At 36.6% G+C, this 17,509-nt stretch overlaps 1 protein-coding gene across 1 annotated transcript in view; it reads right to left on the bottom strand.

Moving 5' to 3' along the window:
- Positions 1-17,509, bottom strand: part of LOC132704423 (protein O-mannosyl-transferase TMTC2) — a 420,838-nt gene that overhangs the window by 104,386 nt on the left and 298,943 nt on the right. The window contains exon 6 of the mRNA XM_060674416.1: positions 1,739-1,983. Coding sequence (XP_060530399.1) covers positions 1,739-1,983 — 245 coding nt within the window. The remainder of the gene's footprint in view (positions 1-1,738; positions 1,984-17,509) is intronic.

The following is a 17,509-nucleotide window of genomic DNA, read 5'->3' as shown; positions in this document are numbered from 1 at the left end:
TTCTTTTCTTTGGCTGTTCTGGTGTTCTTTTTCCCGCCGGTAAGCAGCGTGCTTCCTGTAAATTTTCCCTTGTCCAGGCTGTTTTTGTAAGGAGTCGCTTAAAGCTCACGCATATTGCGGATTTAGAGGGATACTGATAACCCTGATCTCCGGAATAAGTGGGTAAACAGACGTGGTCGTTTGTACCCCCGACTTGGTCGGATTTAGCGGAGAGAGGTTTTCAAGGATAACGCTCAACCTATAAGGCCACCTCACATCGACGGTAAGCCATATCCACTTACTATTTCGCGCTGTCGACCCGTAGTAATTTTTCGTTTATTCTCTTTAAGGCCTTCTTCTTTTTTTCCTTTTTAATTTGACTTCCCGTATACTATTTGCACTGCTCGTTGGATCACATCAAGGATTGTTTTAACCACTTCACTCCTGGATCTTCCTACTCACTATCCACGGATTACGTCCACGCACGGTCGCGGCCACAGATCGCGCCCACTGGAGCTTGAGCCTGGTGGAACAAATTGTATATGGTTGCAGCAGACAAATAGTTGTAGAGAGAGTAAAGCCACTTGGCCCCGATCAGACGCTTCACAGATAAGTACCTACCCGCCCAACGCCCCTAGTTCCACGGATAGTTTTTATTTAATTGGAATTTTAAAGCATGTAATGTCGAGAGCTCTGCGGCAAGCGTAATATTTGATGTCTGAGCGAAGGCTACTGTTTTTGAGTCTCAGGCCCTCCTCTCTCTTGGTTTTGAATAAAGTGTTTGTTGGGAAATTAAGTTTCACTCGCCTACTCGGCCCACGCCTCACCGACAATTGAGACAGCCGAACAGCTGCTCGTAAATTTTGTTAATAATTAACAGTATTAATTAAGTAAATCCTGACAACCCACATAAAAATAATTGAATAAATTCTGTTTTTTTGTTTTAATTGTAGGTATCTAAAGAAATATTGATTTTTTTAATGCCATGAAATATAACTGCATATCACATTAACGTATTGTGTGTCGCTCATTAGTTTAATTTTAATTGGTTTAAATACTTCATCCTGAACGCAATTTCTTGGGCAAAGCTGCGATCCACGCATGATTTTTTGTGCGTCTGAAATTTTATAAAATTACTCATCAGCCTACCTTCACGTTAAACTCAGAGGTGTAAGGTGTAAGGACTACAGAGTGACTCAAAAACTACTTAAGCCAATTTTATTGATTGGTATTGATGTTATTCTAAATTCTATCTTTTTATCAATTGCAAGTAGTACCGCCTTGGTTTGGGGCAATTTATCTGAGTGTTAAGTTACTGCTTTAGGAGAACTCTAAAGCAATATAACAGAAGTGTGAAAATCGAACACTCAGAAGGAACGCCGGATAGATCTTCTGCTTTATCTGAAAGTATATAATTTGAAAAAATTGATTGAAATCTGAATGTTAACATAATTATAAAAATTATAATTATAAAAATATTTATTTAAAGCAATTTATGGTCCAAAATTTCTACGAAACCACTTCGTCAATTCCAGTCAGATTATTTTTATACAAGTTGTTTTTTTAAAAATGTATTTATCTGCACAGCGTTACTTGCTGTGTAAATACGAATGAAACAATTAATACATTCATTATGCCTCGTGCTAAAACTCTTTCACGAGCTATGGCTTCTTTCCTTCTCTTGCGGCTAATGTGACATTTCACGGCAATGGCAATTAAAAAGCAATGGCAAAAAATATTTTGTCAAAAAATGACATACCTGGGGTGGATAATTATCTGGCAAGTTGTGAGCCGCTTCCCTGTACGCGGCCAGCGCCCTCTGCAACCGCCCCTGGTCCGAATACAACGCGCCCAATTGCAGAAGTGCTGACACTTTGGCGTTCTCATGTTCCCTGCGATCCTTGAGGCCAGTGCCGTCTAGCCGAGACCCTTGACGGAGAATGGCGACAGCCTCCTGACATCTGCCGGCTGCTATTAAAGCTGCCCCCAAGTTCACGTACGCCACTGCAACAAAGAAATACATATTGTTTCTTAAGGCCGCCCCTCATTGTATCCGTAGAAAATGCGTCGAATATCGACGTATTGGTGATTTTAAAGCAAACTGAATTATTGAAATTTTCGTGAAAGTTAGAACAACGGTCTGAAGTTTTTAAAGCTGCACAAGTAATTATATATTGGCGAGTTTCGGGAATTCGAAATATCAAGTATTACGTAAGGTGATCAATGTAAACTTGGAAGCAGTATTTACTGATTTACTGATTTTTTTCGTGGAAGCTGTATTGGAATTTTACAATTTCGGATATCCTTACTAATACAAGTTTCCGTTGTGGTGGTAAGAAAGAAGATTCTTTATCAGTCAGCTGTACGGTACAGTTATCATAACTTAGGGTGACACTAATTAAAGTGCTGTGATAGCGGCGTTACTCCTGGTGGTTTTGTTATAATAATAATTACACATGAATATAATTATAGAGAAGGGAATGTAATTGAGAAATTAATTGTCCTAAGCTCAAGCCAATCAAAACTTATATGGAAGTAATAATATTATTATAAAATAGATAAATTGTAATAAATATTATTATTTAAAAAAATCTACTATTTACAGTACAACTTGATTTGTAAATTTTAGTGACCGTGTTCACAGTAATCAGATGAATTATAGTCGTTACACCTTGCTACGAACCCTTACTTACATAGTCAATTGACTGTCAATTGACCACTTTTAAACTGACTAGTCAAATTCGATCAAAATGTTTTGAATAACATCTTGCAATCGTAGGGTGTTATCTGTAATCATTTAATAACAATATGTATTTTAGCATAAATTATTATGCGTTTGTGATGTCATTTTTTTTAAGAAGTCGTGTGTATTTTATCAGATTTTCTAGAGTGGTCTGGCGTGACTATAACAGATCCACTGGAAATAAGATCTATCACTGGCTGGAAATAGTCTCCAAAAACAAAATCATTCATGTGTTCAGGATAGTCTCCAGTCCGTTCTAAATGAAATATAAACCACGTCCAACAAACCTATTTTTGCTACCAATTTGAGTAATTATTAATCTTTTACATTTATCCAGATAAAAGATATTTCTGTTTTCTCTCTAACTACTCTCAAATATCGTCAACGCCAATTTCGTGTTGGGAGAGAGAGGGAGGGAGGGAGAGGGAGTGATAAAGATAGGGGGAGAGGGAAGGAGAGGGGGGAGCGGGAGAGGGAGGGAGGGAGCGTGAGAGAGAGAGAGAGAGAGATGTAATTAAAGTAGAAATAATTGGAACAGAATTTATGGGGTAAATGAATACTAACATTTTGAGAACGTTTAACTCAACCTCATTAGAAAATTTAGTAAATAAAGAACTTAGTGAACGGTAATAAATATATACCGATTACGAAAATGGAAAATACATCGCATACATACATCCAGAAAAGAATTTTTTGTTGTGAAAACTATTAAGGTAACTACTTTTTTTTTTTTCTTCTGTTTTTTCGTAAATTTTGGTTAGTTTTAAATATTTTATAATTTTTAAATCAACCAAAATCCCATACTATCCAATATTCGGAATAATGGATGTTAGATGGAAAAAAATCTTATCGCTGTGTAAAATTTTATTTTATCTTAAGTAAAGTTTTTAGACACCTCCATATTGATAAATTGGTTAAGGCTTTCGCGGCCCGTTGATAAGCTATTATCTTCATTCGGGTTTAAAGGCCGTCGTCGATTGGAATTACTTCCTAACGTTTCGCTAGCACGAGTGGCGAGCTTCTTCAGAGGCCATTCCATCTCCGATGTTGGACGTAGACAGTATTTAAAACTATTTAAATGTTCGACCGTTTTCGTTACCAACAAAATTTAAAGTAGATATCTCAAAACTGAAAATCGATGTTCTCAAAAAGATTAAAATAATTAATACTTTAAGTAATCCGCTAGGCATTCCTCGAGACGTTATAATAATTTCAACAACTCAGATTAACAAGATTTTGTAACTAAAACTTGGGAGGTTATAAAATCCGGAATTTCCAAGCTAAACTGCGAAGTTTAGTAGAAGTAGCATCTTGTTTATTTGTAAGATTGCTAATTAAGGAAACGTTGTAAGATATTCTTGGGCATAATAAATACGTTAGATATTCATAATCAAAATAATAAATGTGTTGGGAGTTAATGCCAGGCAAATAAGCGGATAAAGTTTTGCTTGTTAAAATATTTCAGTAGTTAAAGGTGCTAACGAGCTGTTTTTTTTCCAACGTTTTATTGTCATTTTACGATTAATAAATTGGTGTTTGCAATTTAAGTCCATGAGTCGATGAGAGCTATGCAAAAGAAGAGAAACAGAAAGAAAATAACTATTTCTTAATGTCATTCATTCCTTTACTTTGGCAGTCGTATTGGTTTTTGCAAATAGCATAATATTTCAGAATATATTGTCATCTTTTACTTTTTGCTTGTGAAAATAAAACAATTCTTTTCATTAGTAACCTAAAATGTGAATTTTTTTTTTGTAATACAAGCATTATTAAAAATTTAAAATTTATGATTGTGTTAATCGATACGCGAGTGACATAGGCGTGCCAAGGCATATTCCATATTTTTCCAAAATTTCAAATTTAAATACCTATTTTTCCACAGATTTGATATTTTTGTGTAACGTTGCAACTCGTTCAGAACGTAAAATGAATTTCAAAATAACGTTACGTGCTGCGTATTTCATTGAAACGAAATTATTTCCCGGATCTATGTTTGCATTTAAATTCCTGCAAACGCGAAAACTATCCCGAAAATTCCTGCAATATCGCAGTATTACCTCTTCTACGCGCTATTAGCTGCAAATACTTAACGGCAATCTCTTTGAAACCCCACGAAGGCATTTAGCCAGAATTAGCTCGCGTAGAGTTACACAGAAAACGTTTCTACGTTAGCTCCCGGAGCATGGAACAGTAAAAGCACTTGACGGGACGCAAGGTTCATGCAAGAGGACTCGGCACAGACCTCACGGTAGGAATTTTTACAGCCTGTGAAAATTAAACAATTAACCGGGACGTGTGCTAAATGCGCAAGACGAAGATGTAACAATATTTTTACTGCGAGTTTAAATTGTTCACTGACCCGTGTGATATAATGTTAAAATCGAATCGAATCGAAGAAAATAAATTTGATTCGAATACAAAAACAATGTCCATTACATTTCATGTTTAAAACAACAAAATTCTAAACGATGTTTCTTATTATATATAGAATCTCTAATAGTAATAAGCAGCTTCAGAAATGTGTGAGGGATAGATCTGCAGCGTTTACCATTTGGTGTAGGACTAAATTAGTCATTAATGCTGATAAAACAGTGAACCCGCACTTTCCCTAATTATATACAAATATACCGTTTGGAGCTCACAGGTCCTTCTTACAAAGTGGGAAGCGGTGAAGTCCATGGGTGCATTAATTGTCGACAGGGAGTTAGTTACTTGATATGGGTAGGAAACGTATGTAAGAAGATAAGCAAGTGACATTATCTCTTACTAGAGCTAAGGCCTATTCGATACTAAAAACTAAATTAATATTTAGTTCGCACTTATAGGTTTAGTCATAAAGATTTGTTCTCCAGCCTAAAGTAATATTGGAAAAAAGTCTTTAATTTCATTACCTTACTTGGCCAGAAATTAATCCAGGGATACGTATCAAGAAGCGAAATGGAAATGGAATTGAAATAAGGTCAAGGGATTGTCGGGTCGCGGGAGCTCCCACTTCTTGATGATCACCACCACCCGTTGTCTCTTTTTTCTCAATTTCGGAAAGAGGATTTCAACCGACGAAAATGCAAAGAACATGCCGATGGCACTGCTATCCTTGTTGTGTTTTTACGCACAGAGCGCGTGCTAATTCGCCATGCATGACCTATTAAAAGTTTTGCAGATTTAACGAAGGGAACCTTTTCTGATTAGGATACGGCCATATTAATAATAAATATCATCGAAATAGTTTTATAAATTCAATATTCGGGTATATATGCGTTTGTCAAATTATTTCTAAAACATAGATTATCGTCTATCAAAATCAATGTTTCCTATGTCCTGCTTGCTCCTGAACTTACAACAGGATCCTAGATCTGAATCGCCCCATAAAGTATAAAAACACATGAAACAACTGCAAATAAACAAACAATAAATCCACATCGTCCGCATATATTTTTTAGGAAACACAGTGAAAACGCATCTCAATATCTTCATCCTATACCTAAAATATTAACAAAATAACTAAACTCTCAAAAAAAGTTGATATACGGGTTTTTATTAATGTCTAATTATCCCCAATTTACCAAATAAAAATAAATAAATAAATAAAAAAGCCTGTATTTTTCACAAGGGCAGCTGAGCTGTACACACAAACATAAATCAACTTACAATAAGGCAAATTTTACAACAAATATCGTAAATAAATAAATAAAATAATTAAATTATTAAAACTGACAAGGTTAATCTACATTTAACAAAAGTACCAAAATCAACCTACATATTTTCCATTAACAGTTTCTTTTTAAAATTTTGTTTAAAAGACGCTCTGGATGACTTTCCCAGCAGGCTTATCTCGGGGTATCGGTTTAGCAACTTAGCAGACACATAAGAAAATGAATTCTGAGACATGGCTTTACTTATTTTTGGTCGTAATTCTTTCAACTTTTCACTAACACGGTCTTTAGGTTTTACATTGAACATGAAACGAATACATGAGTTTTGCACTTTTTGTAGTTTAGTTTTAGTGGCTAAATCCAAACAGGGACCAAGTACAAAATTGTTTGTGTGGCAGAAGACCAACGCTTCAGACAATGATTTTTTTTGACTTTCTGATAAGAATATGTTTGTTTTTTTATAAGTTCCTTAAGTTATAACAACCCTTTTGTATAATTTTTGAAACATGAGTCTTGAACGTCAATTTATTGTCAAAAATAACACCGGAGCTTTTGCATTCGGAAACAACCGGTATTTTAACATTATTGATTGAAATGTAAAGCAGCTTACAAGCCTAATCTTGAAAAGGCCCGAAGTAAATAATCGCCGACCACTTTGGATTTAACATTAGCCCGTGATTATGTGAGCATATTACAATATTTTCTAAACTTCTATTTAACTTCTTTAAAACTTCTAATAACTAAGTAACATATTATTTAGAATGCCAAATGTTATTCAAATTCAAAATAAAATACTACAATTTGTCTTTTTTTATAACACCTTTGAAGGGCACCAAATTACCCCATAACTGACGTTTTGATATGGTTAGCCTTTTCCAAATAGTGAGCATTACCACTTATTTTATCATTAAAAATTAGCGTTGATCACTAACTCGCTCACTATTTAATTGTTCAATCTAGGAAAAACCATTTTTGAAGACTCGAAGTTCATTACAATGAGTTAAGTCCACACCCCACCACTTTTTTGCATAAAGAGAATAAACTGAAATAAACAAAAAAGATTTGAAGTTGTCTCAGATTTAAAACATTATAAAATTTTGTGGAAATCGATTTCTAGAATTCAAGAGAATCATTGCACGCCAAAAATAATTTCCAGCACTTTCCTTTTGTCTTACTTCTTTTGTACAATTTATAGGACCGTACATTTCCCAAATACAGTCCATCGTTGCTCTTAATTGGACACAAGGTATATTGCATTTTAAAAATAAGATACGAACATACGTTTTGGACTATCTTAAGTAGAAATCGAGTTAAAAGCAAATCAGCTGGCTATTTAACAATGATTTTGCGTTATGATTGCAATGAATTTTGCTCAAATTACTGTATTATAAATCTGGAACGAGGATATTTGTAGTCGATAATACTATCTACTGATAATCGTTTATCTTTCTCGCGGAAGTCATGAAAATTGTTTCGGTTGTATCAGTGTATATAGTCTTTTTAAATGCATTTTTTTTTTCAAACTTTATGAATCACGGGTTATTTGGACATAGTAAAAGGCTGTCTGCTCCTTTCCTACCGGTGCTAACTATTGTGCAAAATGCCCCTAATGTTAAAGAAAATTAACTTTACCAGCGAGTTGTTATTTAGACTTGGCGAGTAAAGCAAATTCGGAATCAGTTATTCAAATTCACCCGGAAATTACCATTTGGTATGGCCCGATGCACCAAATCCTATCATTAAAGTTTGTTCCATTTCATATTCAGATAAACGGTCTTACCCAAATTTAACGTACAATTTGCCCGACTCCTACACCAAATAAATATAAACGCCGCAAACTTGAGGCGGCAATATAAAATTTTCATTGCAAATTAGACTTATTCCCGAAATACACATTTTCCGCCGGCAGGGTTGGCAACTAATTTAAAGGGGATTTTCATATAAAAGTGTTAATTACAAGAAGTTAGCTTCGCCAACGGATTACGTATTCATAAGCTCGCTCTTTGTACTTTAAGGGTACTTTTGCTCTCCGAGTGAAATATGAGGTGTCTGTGAGTCGCTATTTCATTCCTTGTAATATTATTCGGGGCCTGTGTTCCATAATTCCGGGTCTGCATTGCTGATGCTCCCTTTCCGAATATTTAAACGACTTATAAATTACCGTTTACTTACAAATTCCCGCTTCGTTATCTTATCGATCTCTGAAAGCGGATAGTTCGAAACTAGGTTCTTTTTATCACAACTTCATCAATTTTCACGTTTCTTTCTTTCGATATGTTTCAATTTTGCAATTTAAATTCAAGAGTATAGATCGACATACTTTATCTTTTTTACGCGTTAAGTTATTACCTTTTCAAATGTTCCAAAGATCCTTTAGCTCTTAAGAGCTTAAGCTCTAGTTCCACACATCGAAGTTAGGATGACTCAGCGGATCTTAGGGCCTAATTTGTTGTTCTAATACCCTAAATTACATTGGTTTAACAAGGAAAACTTTAGAACTTAAGTTCGTCGCGTCCCTATTCGGCAAACTACGGCGAGTCAAAAAAATTTCTCCTTTGCATAAAGCTACTCACCATGTTAAATTTTTCTGTTGAATTTACTTTTAATATGGTGCAATAATATTCATCTTTTCAAGTGCTTCTAAAATTTACCATAACATTAAACTAAAGAGTTTAAACTAACCAAAACTAAAGAGACATCCATGTGTCTGTCTGTCTCATTAAAGCAACTTTTACTACATTTTTCGATGCTTTGAAAGGCTAACTTTCAATTAACCGAAGCAATGGGATCCATCTTCAATATGTCACGGTTCCGCTTTATTATTACTCTTTATTGGCGTATTTAAGATATTAATTTATTAAAGATTAAGACTGCCATATTATTTGGGCGAGAGTCCTTAGTGAACGTCGCTAACGCCCATTAGCCAGTTAGCGCGGTATCTGTGGGTTGGTAAAATACTGGTTGCATAGTTACCGAAAATTACAAATTCGGATTTGATTCCTAATGGGTTTTATTTTTCAACGTTATACAAAGCTGCTTTACAGCGAAGCATTAGATTTTTCTATCGAAGTCCATAGTAGTTCTGTTCCGGATTTCCGAAGTATTGGTTTGGAAGTGTTAGGTTGGTATTGTGCCTAGGGTTATTTTGGTTTGCTAGTTTTCGATCGGTTCCTATTCTCAGGCCTCGATTTCCTCCAATTTTTTGTGGCTGAGGACTTAGATTTAAGGTGGTGAACGGGGTTTTGGGACTCCTTTTTTCTCGATGGATTTGATGGCGGCAGAAGCCTGGTGAAGGTCATTGGAATATTGGTTGGAAAATACCCGAGTTTGGGGATCGAGCCTTCCGCTGCGGCTACTGCGACTTGTTGCTTGGGTGTACAAGTTTCCCGAGAGGGGATTTATCTGCCGTCCAATTCGCGATAGAGACTCCTAGGGGCATCCGACATCGTTGGTTCCCCCGTTAAGAAAACCCTCGTGGCCGAGGTAGGTTAACCTTACTCTAATCTGGCACTGTTTTCTAATTTTACGCTGTTAGGGGGGTAGTGTTTCTAGAGACGCTTGTTTTTAGGTTTTTTTTTTCTCTTCCCTCCTTCCCGGTTTTTCCGCTTGTCCCGCTTGTCCGGGTTTGGTTTTGTTGGATTTGTGGAGCTGTGACCCACTAATTGGCACGGAGTCTGCCCGTGCACTGTCTCCGGACTTGCTTTTGTTGGGTTGTGAGCTGTGACCCACTTATTGACCGAGCCCCGTGCACTGTATACGTATTCCGCCTACGAACACTTGGGCTAGGACGTGGCGAGCGGTGGAAGCCAAGGACGGTAATGCAACGGGACATGAAACTATGAAGCTTATAAGGTACCGTTAGTTATATGGGATTTTGTTAATGCTATAAGTGACCCTCCCCTGTTGCGACGCACCCGTATGAGTGGCACTAGCCCGAATTATTCGAACATAACCTCTGCTATCGCACGTTGCAGCACCTGTTCTCCGCGTACGCTCTGTATACCCCTGGTGCACACTTTACTAAGTTTCTCCCACATTTTAATTCCAACCGGAGGAAAATCACCTGATACACAAGTAATTTAGTTGATCGAGCTTTAATATTGTACATTGGTTTAGCAAGTTTCACCGAATTGGGTACTTGTATTTAGTTATATTATTTCCAGCTTTAATTAAATTCATGATTTAACAAGTTTTACCGAATTGGGTACTTAGTAATTTTAGTTATATTATTTCCAGCTTTAATTAAATTCATGATTTAACAAGTTTTACCGAATTGGGTACTTAGTAATTTAGTTATATTATTTCCAGCTTTAATTAAATTCATTCACTTAAATTTAGAGTTTTATTTTCTTGCCCTATTTAAGAAATTGAGCCCACTGCGGAGGTGCCGAAGTGCAGAACAGGCAGAGCTTTTTCGTGATTTGGGGGCTCACCTTGTGCTGTTCAGTCTGGTTCAGCTGCGGTAACCAAGCCGGACCGTAGATTCACAATTCACGTGGCGCCCAGAATTCAACATTTTGTTAGGGCTTGGTGATAGCAGCTAAAATACCCTGAATATCTACGGGTAACTTAGTCGGGTATTGTGGTGTCATTTACCATACGCCCCTGAGATTTTGGCACGTCACAAATATATTGTTTCTGTTAGAGCCTGGAGGCAATAACTGAGTCAAATAACTTCGCAAAGCAAATCTACAATGCTTTTAATCCATAAGTCGTTATGAAATAAAATTAATTTCGGCAAGTCTCGGTTTTAGTTCGCGCATACTGTCTATAAACTGAGAAAATTCACAGTGAAGTAAGCACACTTGGCACTTCAGCAAGATCGTTGAAAGTTATCCGTACTCATGTCTCAAATATTGTATTAAATGTTGCACGTTGTTACACGAAAGGAAACGTTTATGTTAATGTTCAGTAATTATGCAATCCCCCATATCGAAATAAATGTGAACGGGCTAAATTGGTGTCACACAATCAACATTTTCTAAAATCTTGACAAAATAGAATTCAAAGAAGAATTTGAATAATATAGCTTGGCTCTAGTTTTTTCCTCATTCTTGGAACTGCAGCATGCTTAGAAAAGAAAAGACGAATTCGATACTCCTACTTTATGAAACATAAATGTGAAGATTACTACAAACTGAGATCTCGAACAACAGACTACAAAGCAGTGACAAAGGAGAAACCTGTAATCTTTCTGAACGCTACATCAACGAACAGTGTTATCTCAACAAATTTTGTGAAAAACGACACTGCAGATACAGCGTAGTATTTTAGTCTGTTAGGAACTGGAGACTTTTAAGAACAATTGTATAAGCCCGTACAGAAAGAATAAATATTGACCACCACACGCATCACTGAAGGGCCAGATTCCCGGGCAAGGAGCATATTAAAACTCAATATATTTTGATGTCCTAAGTAGGAGTGTGAAATGATATAATAATAAATAATATTCTTCTTCTTGACGTGCCATCAACATCAGTGGAGGTTGGATATCACAGTGGCAAATCTCCCTCTGTCTTCAGCAGATCTTATGAGCTCTTCGAAGTCCATGCCAGTCCACTGACGTATATTCCTCAGATATGACAGTTTCTTCCGACCCAGCCCCCGCTTGCCTTCGATCTTTCCCTTGACGATGAGCTGTGCGTATCGGTATTTGTCGTTTCTCAGGATGTGACCCAGGTATGCAGTCTTACGGACTTTCACAAGCTTGAATAGTTCTCGTTCAGTTCCCAGCCTGCGCAAAACTTCTTCGTTCGTGGTATGCGATGTCCATGGTATTTTAAGTATTCTGCGATATGTCCATATCTCGAAAGTTTCTAGTTTATTAATGGTTTGAGTTTTTAGTGTATATGTTTCGACTCCGTACAAGAGAGTAGACCACACATAACATTTTGAGAGTCTTAAACGCAGCTCGAGGTTGATTCGTGAGTCGCATAGGAGCTTTCTGAGTCGTACAAAAGAGTTTCTGGATTGTTCTATTCTCGATCTTATTTCTGTGTCTGGATCTAATTTGTTATCTATCCAGCATCCCAAGTATTGAAACCTGCCCACTTCTTCTAGTATCTTTCCATTTATTTGTATTGGTTGTGGGACATTCTTTGATTTTTTAATTACCATTACCTTAGTTTTCTTAACGTTTATTTTCATATCGAACTCTTCGCAGGTATTGCTAACGCGGTCGAGGAGTCGCTGCAAACGCACATCCGAGTCGGCGATTAGAATAGTATCGTCAGCGTATGTAATGCTGTTTAATGCTGTTTATGTTCACGCCATTTACTTTGACTCCCTCTGAGATGTTTGCCAGGGCTGTGTCAAATATAAATTCTGAATAAAGCAAAGGGGACAAGACGCAGCCCTGTCTAACTCCCCTGCCAATCCCGATTTGCTCGGACTTGGATCCCTCTATTCTGATTCTAGCGCTCTGGTTCCAATATAGGTTCTGTATTAGAGTATTGTCCTTTTCATCTAGGCCCACGCCACGAAGCGACTCCATGAGCACATCGTGTCTCACTCTATCGAACGTTTTTTCGAAGTCTATGAAGCAGATGAAGATGTCTCGTTATTGATCATAGCGTTTTTGCGCTAGCACCAGTAGGCTAAACAAAGCCTCTCTCGTGCCCATTCCGCTCCTGAAGCCGAATTGGTCATCTCCAATGTTCGCTTTGCATTTACTAGAGATGCGGTTATGAATTATTTTCAGTAGGACTTTTAACGCATGACTCATTAAACTAATTAGGCGAAAGTCTCCGCAGTCTTTGGGGTTTGTTTTCTTTGGCAATGGTACGAAAATTGATTCTAACCATTCTTGAGGTATTTTGCCAGTTTCATAAATGCGGTTATAGAGAGCGACAAGCAGGTCGATGTTTTCTTCGCTTATCAGCTTTAAGATTTCGGGTAATATTTAGTCTGGCCCTGAGCTCTTGTTTGCCTTGAGTTGTTTTATCGCGTACTCTACTTCGGTTTTCAGAATACTTGGTTCTTCCGCGTTCATGTCCGTCTGGTAGGGCTCTGCTCTGGCGCCTTCGAACAGATTCTTGATGTATTTTTCCCATTCTTGTAGTTTTCCCTCTGTGGAGTCTAATAATTTCCCATCCGAGCTTAATATGTTGTGGACTGCAGTTTTTCTGTTCGTCGCTGTAAAATCTTTCACTTTCTTATGTAGGTTGAAATGGTCATGGCGTCCTTGCAATTCCACTATTTCCGAGCATCTGTCTTCTATCCAATGTTCCTTAGCACTTATTACTTTGGTGCGGATTATTCTGTTAAGATGTCTGTACTTATTTATGTCATTAGCGGCTTTACATTCCCTCCGTGAATCCATCAGATTTAAGATTTCCCCTGTCATCCACTCTCTCCTATTTCTTTTAGGAGTTGGTTTCAGATTTGCTTCAACGGCCCCATTTAAGATGTCTTTTATAGCTTTCCAGAAGTCCCACATCTGGTTTTTCTGGAGGTTTTGGCCTATTAATGATTTTCCATTTTGGTCTCACTCTAGCTATAACAGGGCTGTGATCTGAGCCAATGTCGGCTCCCGGATAGGTTTTGACGTTAGTAACTGAGTTGTGGAATCTTTTGTTTATAATAATAAAATCGATCTGGTTTCGGACCGTCCTGGTATTCATATGTTGTGGTGACGTCCATGTGTAAAGTCTGCGAGGGTGATGTTTGAACCAGGTATTTGTTACAGCCATGTTGTGTTGTTGGCAAAATTCAATGAGCCTTTCGCCCCTGTCATTTCTGTCGCCCAACCCAAACTCGCCAACCAAATCCGACACTCGCCCTTGGCCTATCTTCGCATTAAAATCTCCCATGATGACTGTAAGAACTTGTTTCTTAGTAACTTTTATTAACTCCTCCAATTCTGTGTACCACGCCTCAAGCTCATCTGTGGACCTATCGGCTGTGGGAGCATACGTCTGTATTATATTTATGTTCATTGGTTTTCCCGAAAGCTGAATTAGCAGGTTTCTGTCAAAGACCGGTAGAAAGTTAGTAACCGCCTGACTGTATTCTTTCTCCAAAATTACTCCTACTCCATTGTGGTGTTTGGAGTCATTGTTAACGGAGTAGTAAAGTATTTTATTCATTGCTCTGGTTATTCCTGAGCCTGGCCCTCTAACTTCGCTCAAGCCGAGTATTTGGATGCAAATTTTCCTGTTTCAAACAGAGTTCTCACATTCCAAGTCCCTATCTTAAATTCCATCTGTAAGGTTTTCAGCGTAGCCAACCCGGGGATTCTTCGCACCCCTTGGACATTTAAGTCCTGCCGGGGACTAGGGGCCATTAAATTTTGTTGTATTGCCATTGTGATTTTCTTGGGAAAGAAACACCAGAGTGGTTTCCCGTTGCCTTCTCTGGTTTTATATCAGCCGCTCCTAACATGGAGAACAGACGCTCTGGGTCAGACGCTGCGGTTTCACCATATCTGGCTACCCTCACTTGATTTAGCCTGTGGATCAACACAGTGTACCGGGGTGTGGCGCTTGGAGCCAACAAGTGAGAGTTGGGTGTCTCGTGAGGGCCAGTTATCTGAGGCCTCCGCCCTTCTACAAAGCTTGGAGTGACCGCCCCAAACAAAAGGTACAAAACAAAACTACCTCTCCGATACACCCCTACACCCACACACACATAAAATTAAATTTGGTATATTCAGTAACCAGCTCTTGAAAAAGGAAGAAGATTCAAGGGTCGAAAATTATGGTCCAATGAGTTTACTTCATTCTTTCTCAAAATTTTTTGAGCGTGTCATGAGTAGCCGAATAATATTTTTTTTGCAAACTAACAACCTAATTAAATAAATTAAGTAAATACAGGATGTTAACATAAAAGGAACACCAACTCAAACTACCTTAATTTAATTAATCAAAAAGTGCTAGAACCTATTTAAATTAGAATGGCATAGAATTCAGGCAATGGGCTTGAAATGGACTGAACCATGTCTGACAAGCATACATTATCAAGTAGTCATTGGGAAAGCTGCTGATCGCGCAAGATCAAATAAAAATGCAGTTAGCATTGTCCAAAGAAGTGTTGCCAAGAATCAGCACCAATTTATATATTCTCCCAGAATACAAAATTACAGTTATCCCAGTCATAAACCTGGAGCATATTATAATTGCAACAAATTTTATAGTTCTTGATCAAATAATAAAACGAAGATTGAAAATATTTAAAATAAAAACCAAACGTATAGTGTTTGACATGAAAAAAATAAGAAAGTGTGTTCAATAGAGAAGCAAAATAAATAAGAACTAAAAGTTCAGATTTTCACGAAATTATATATATTCACATGACAATTGTTTCGACAACACCGTATCAATCAAATGTAATATTTACAAACTACCTGTACTATATATAAAACATAAATGTTGGTGTGAGAATTTAATTTTAATAATAATAATTGATCGTTAAGCATAACATATGAATGTCAAATTTTGTTAATCTCCATGGCTTCCAATAAATTTAATTTTCTACTTTTGTGGCTGTATGTAAAATATCAAAATTGTCGTTAAAAACGTGTTTTTCTGTGTTTAAGTGTGTCGCATAATTAGAATCTAGATAATCGTTTTTAAACACTCTTTTATGTTCGTTAATGCGTTTCTTGAACAATCTACCTGTTTGTCCAATATAAATTTTAGGACAAGATCCGCATTTCAACCTGCAGACATCTGATTTTTGAGATTTTAGACACTTCGTTTTATTGTTTTTTTAAAAAATTTCCTATTGTTATGTTAGTTCTGAAAGCAGGGTTCTTCTGTTCTGGTTATAAGACATAGACTTCTCAATACGCCACTCTCAACAGAAAACTACAACAAAGAACACTGAAATTTCACTGAACTACGCCTACAATCCGTCTATAATCGATAAAATTATAAGTAAAAAACAAATCCAGACAACAGTAAACTCTATTTATCCGAAACCTAATACACGAACAATTTAAAACAATTACATACATAGGAGAACCCAGTGAAAGAGTTTCAAAACATTTGTCAACATGTGGTTTAAAAATAGCTTTCAGAACTAACAACATAATAGAAAAATTTTTAAAAAACAATAAAACGAAGTGTCCAAAATCTCAAAAATCAAGTGTCTACAGGTTGAAATGCAGATCATGTCCTAAAATCTATATTGGACAAACAGGTAGATCCTTCAAGAAATGCATTAACGAACATAAAAGAGCGTTTAAAAACAATAGTCTAAATTCAAATTATGCTACACACTTAGAAAAACACAATTTTGATATTTTACGTACAGCCACAAAAAGTAGAAAATTGAATTTATTGGAAGCTATGGAGATTAACAAAATGAGACATTCAAATGTATTGCTTAACGATCAATTAGATTTAGATACCTCTCCATTATTAAACTTGAATTCTCACAACAATATTAATTAAGGTTTTATTGTCATTTTTCGGTATATATCCCAGCAGTTAGTTTGTAAATATTACATATGTAAAGACACGGTGTTGTAGAAACAATTTTCATGTGAATATATATAATTTCTTGAAAATCTGAACTTTTAGTTCTTAGTTATTTTGTTAAATAGATTTTCATCAAGTGAAAGCGTTTGGACATGGTTTGTTTTTGTGTTTTCTTGTTTCTTATCGTTATTATAAAAGTATTTAGGCTTTATGTATACACATAATTTTGAAATAATGGCATTTTATTATTATTAATATTATTGTCGTTAATTATCATTGGGAGTTTAGTTTGAATCAGTTACAGATAAGGGCAACTGAATTCTAAGCGAGGTAAAACAAAAACAAAACCTAGAAAACACTTAACGAAAATATTTCTCCTTATTCTAGTCTTTTGTTTTTATGAGGGGCATTGTTCCCATAAGATGTTTTCATCCAACCGTTGGTTGCACTTTCTTTTGTGCGGATAGCGTCGTTCATTCTTCGTAACGCACTGAAAAACCGACGTAGTTCAAACAATTTTATGCCGTTCCGCTCTATCCGTTGCTAACATCCCGCATGCAGTGTAACCATCAACATAAACAATTTGAACTGTCTACATCGATGTATTTTCCGGGCCATATCTGCTTATTTATTGCAGAATTTGATCTGCTGTGTTTGTTAAAGCGTTATACGCGCCCCAGATATAACACTATACGTGCCGCAAACTGCGGCAG

Source organism: Cylas formicarius, unplaced genomic scaffold (assembly GCF_029955315.1).
Source record: "Cylas formicarius isolate icCylForm1 unplaced genomic scaffold, icCylForm1.1 PGA_scaffold_7__23_contigs__length_41026272, whole genome shotgun sequence".
NCBI classification, from domain to species: domain Eukaryota; kingdom Metazoa; phylum Arthropoda; class Insecta; order Coleoptera; family Brentidae; genus Cylas; species Cylas formicarius.
The sequence above is the reverse complement of the archived record's forward strand: the minus strand, read 5'-3'. Positions and strand labels throughout refer to the sequence as shown.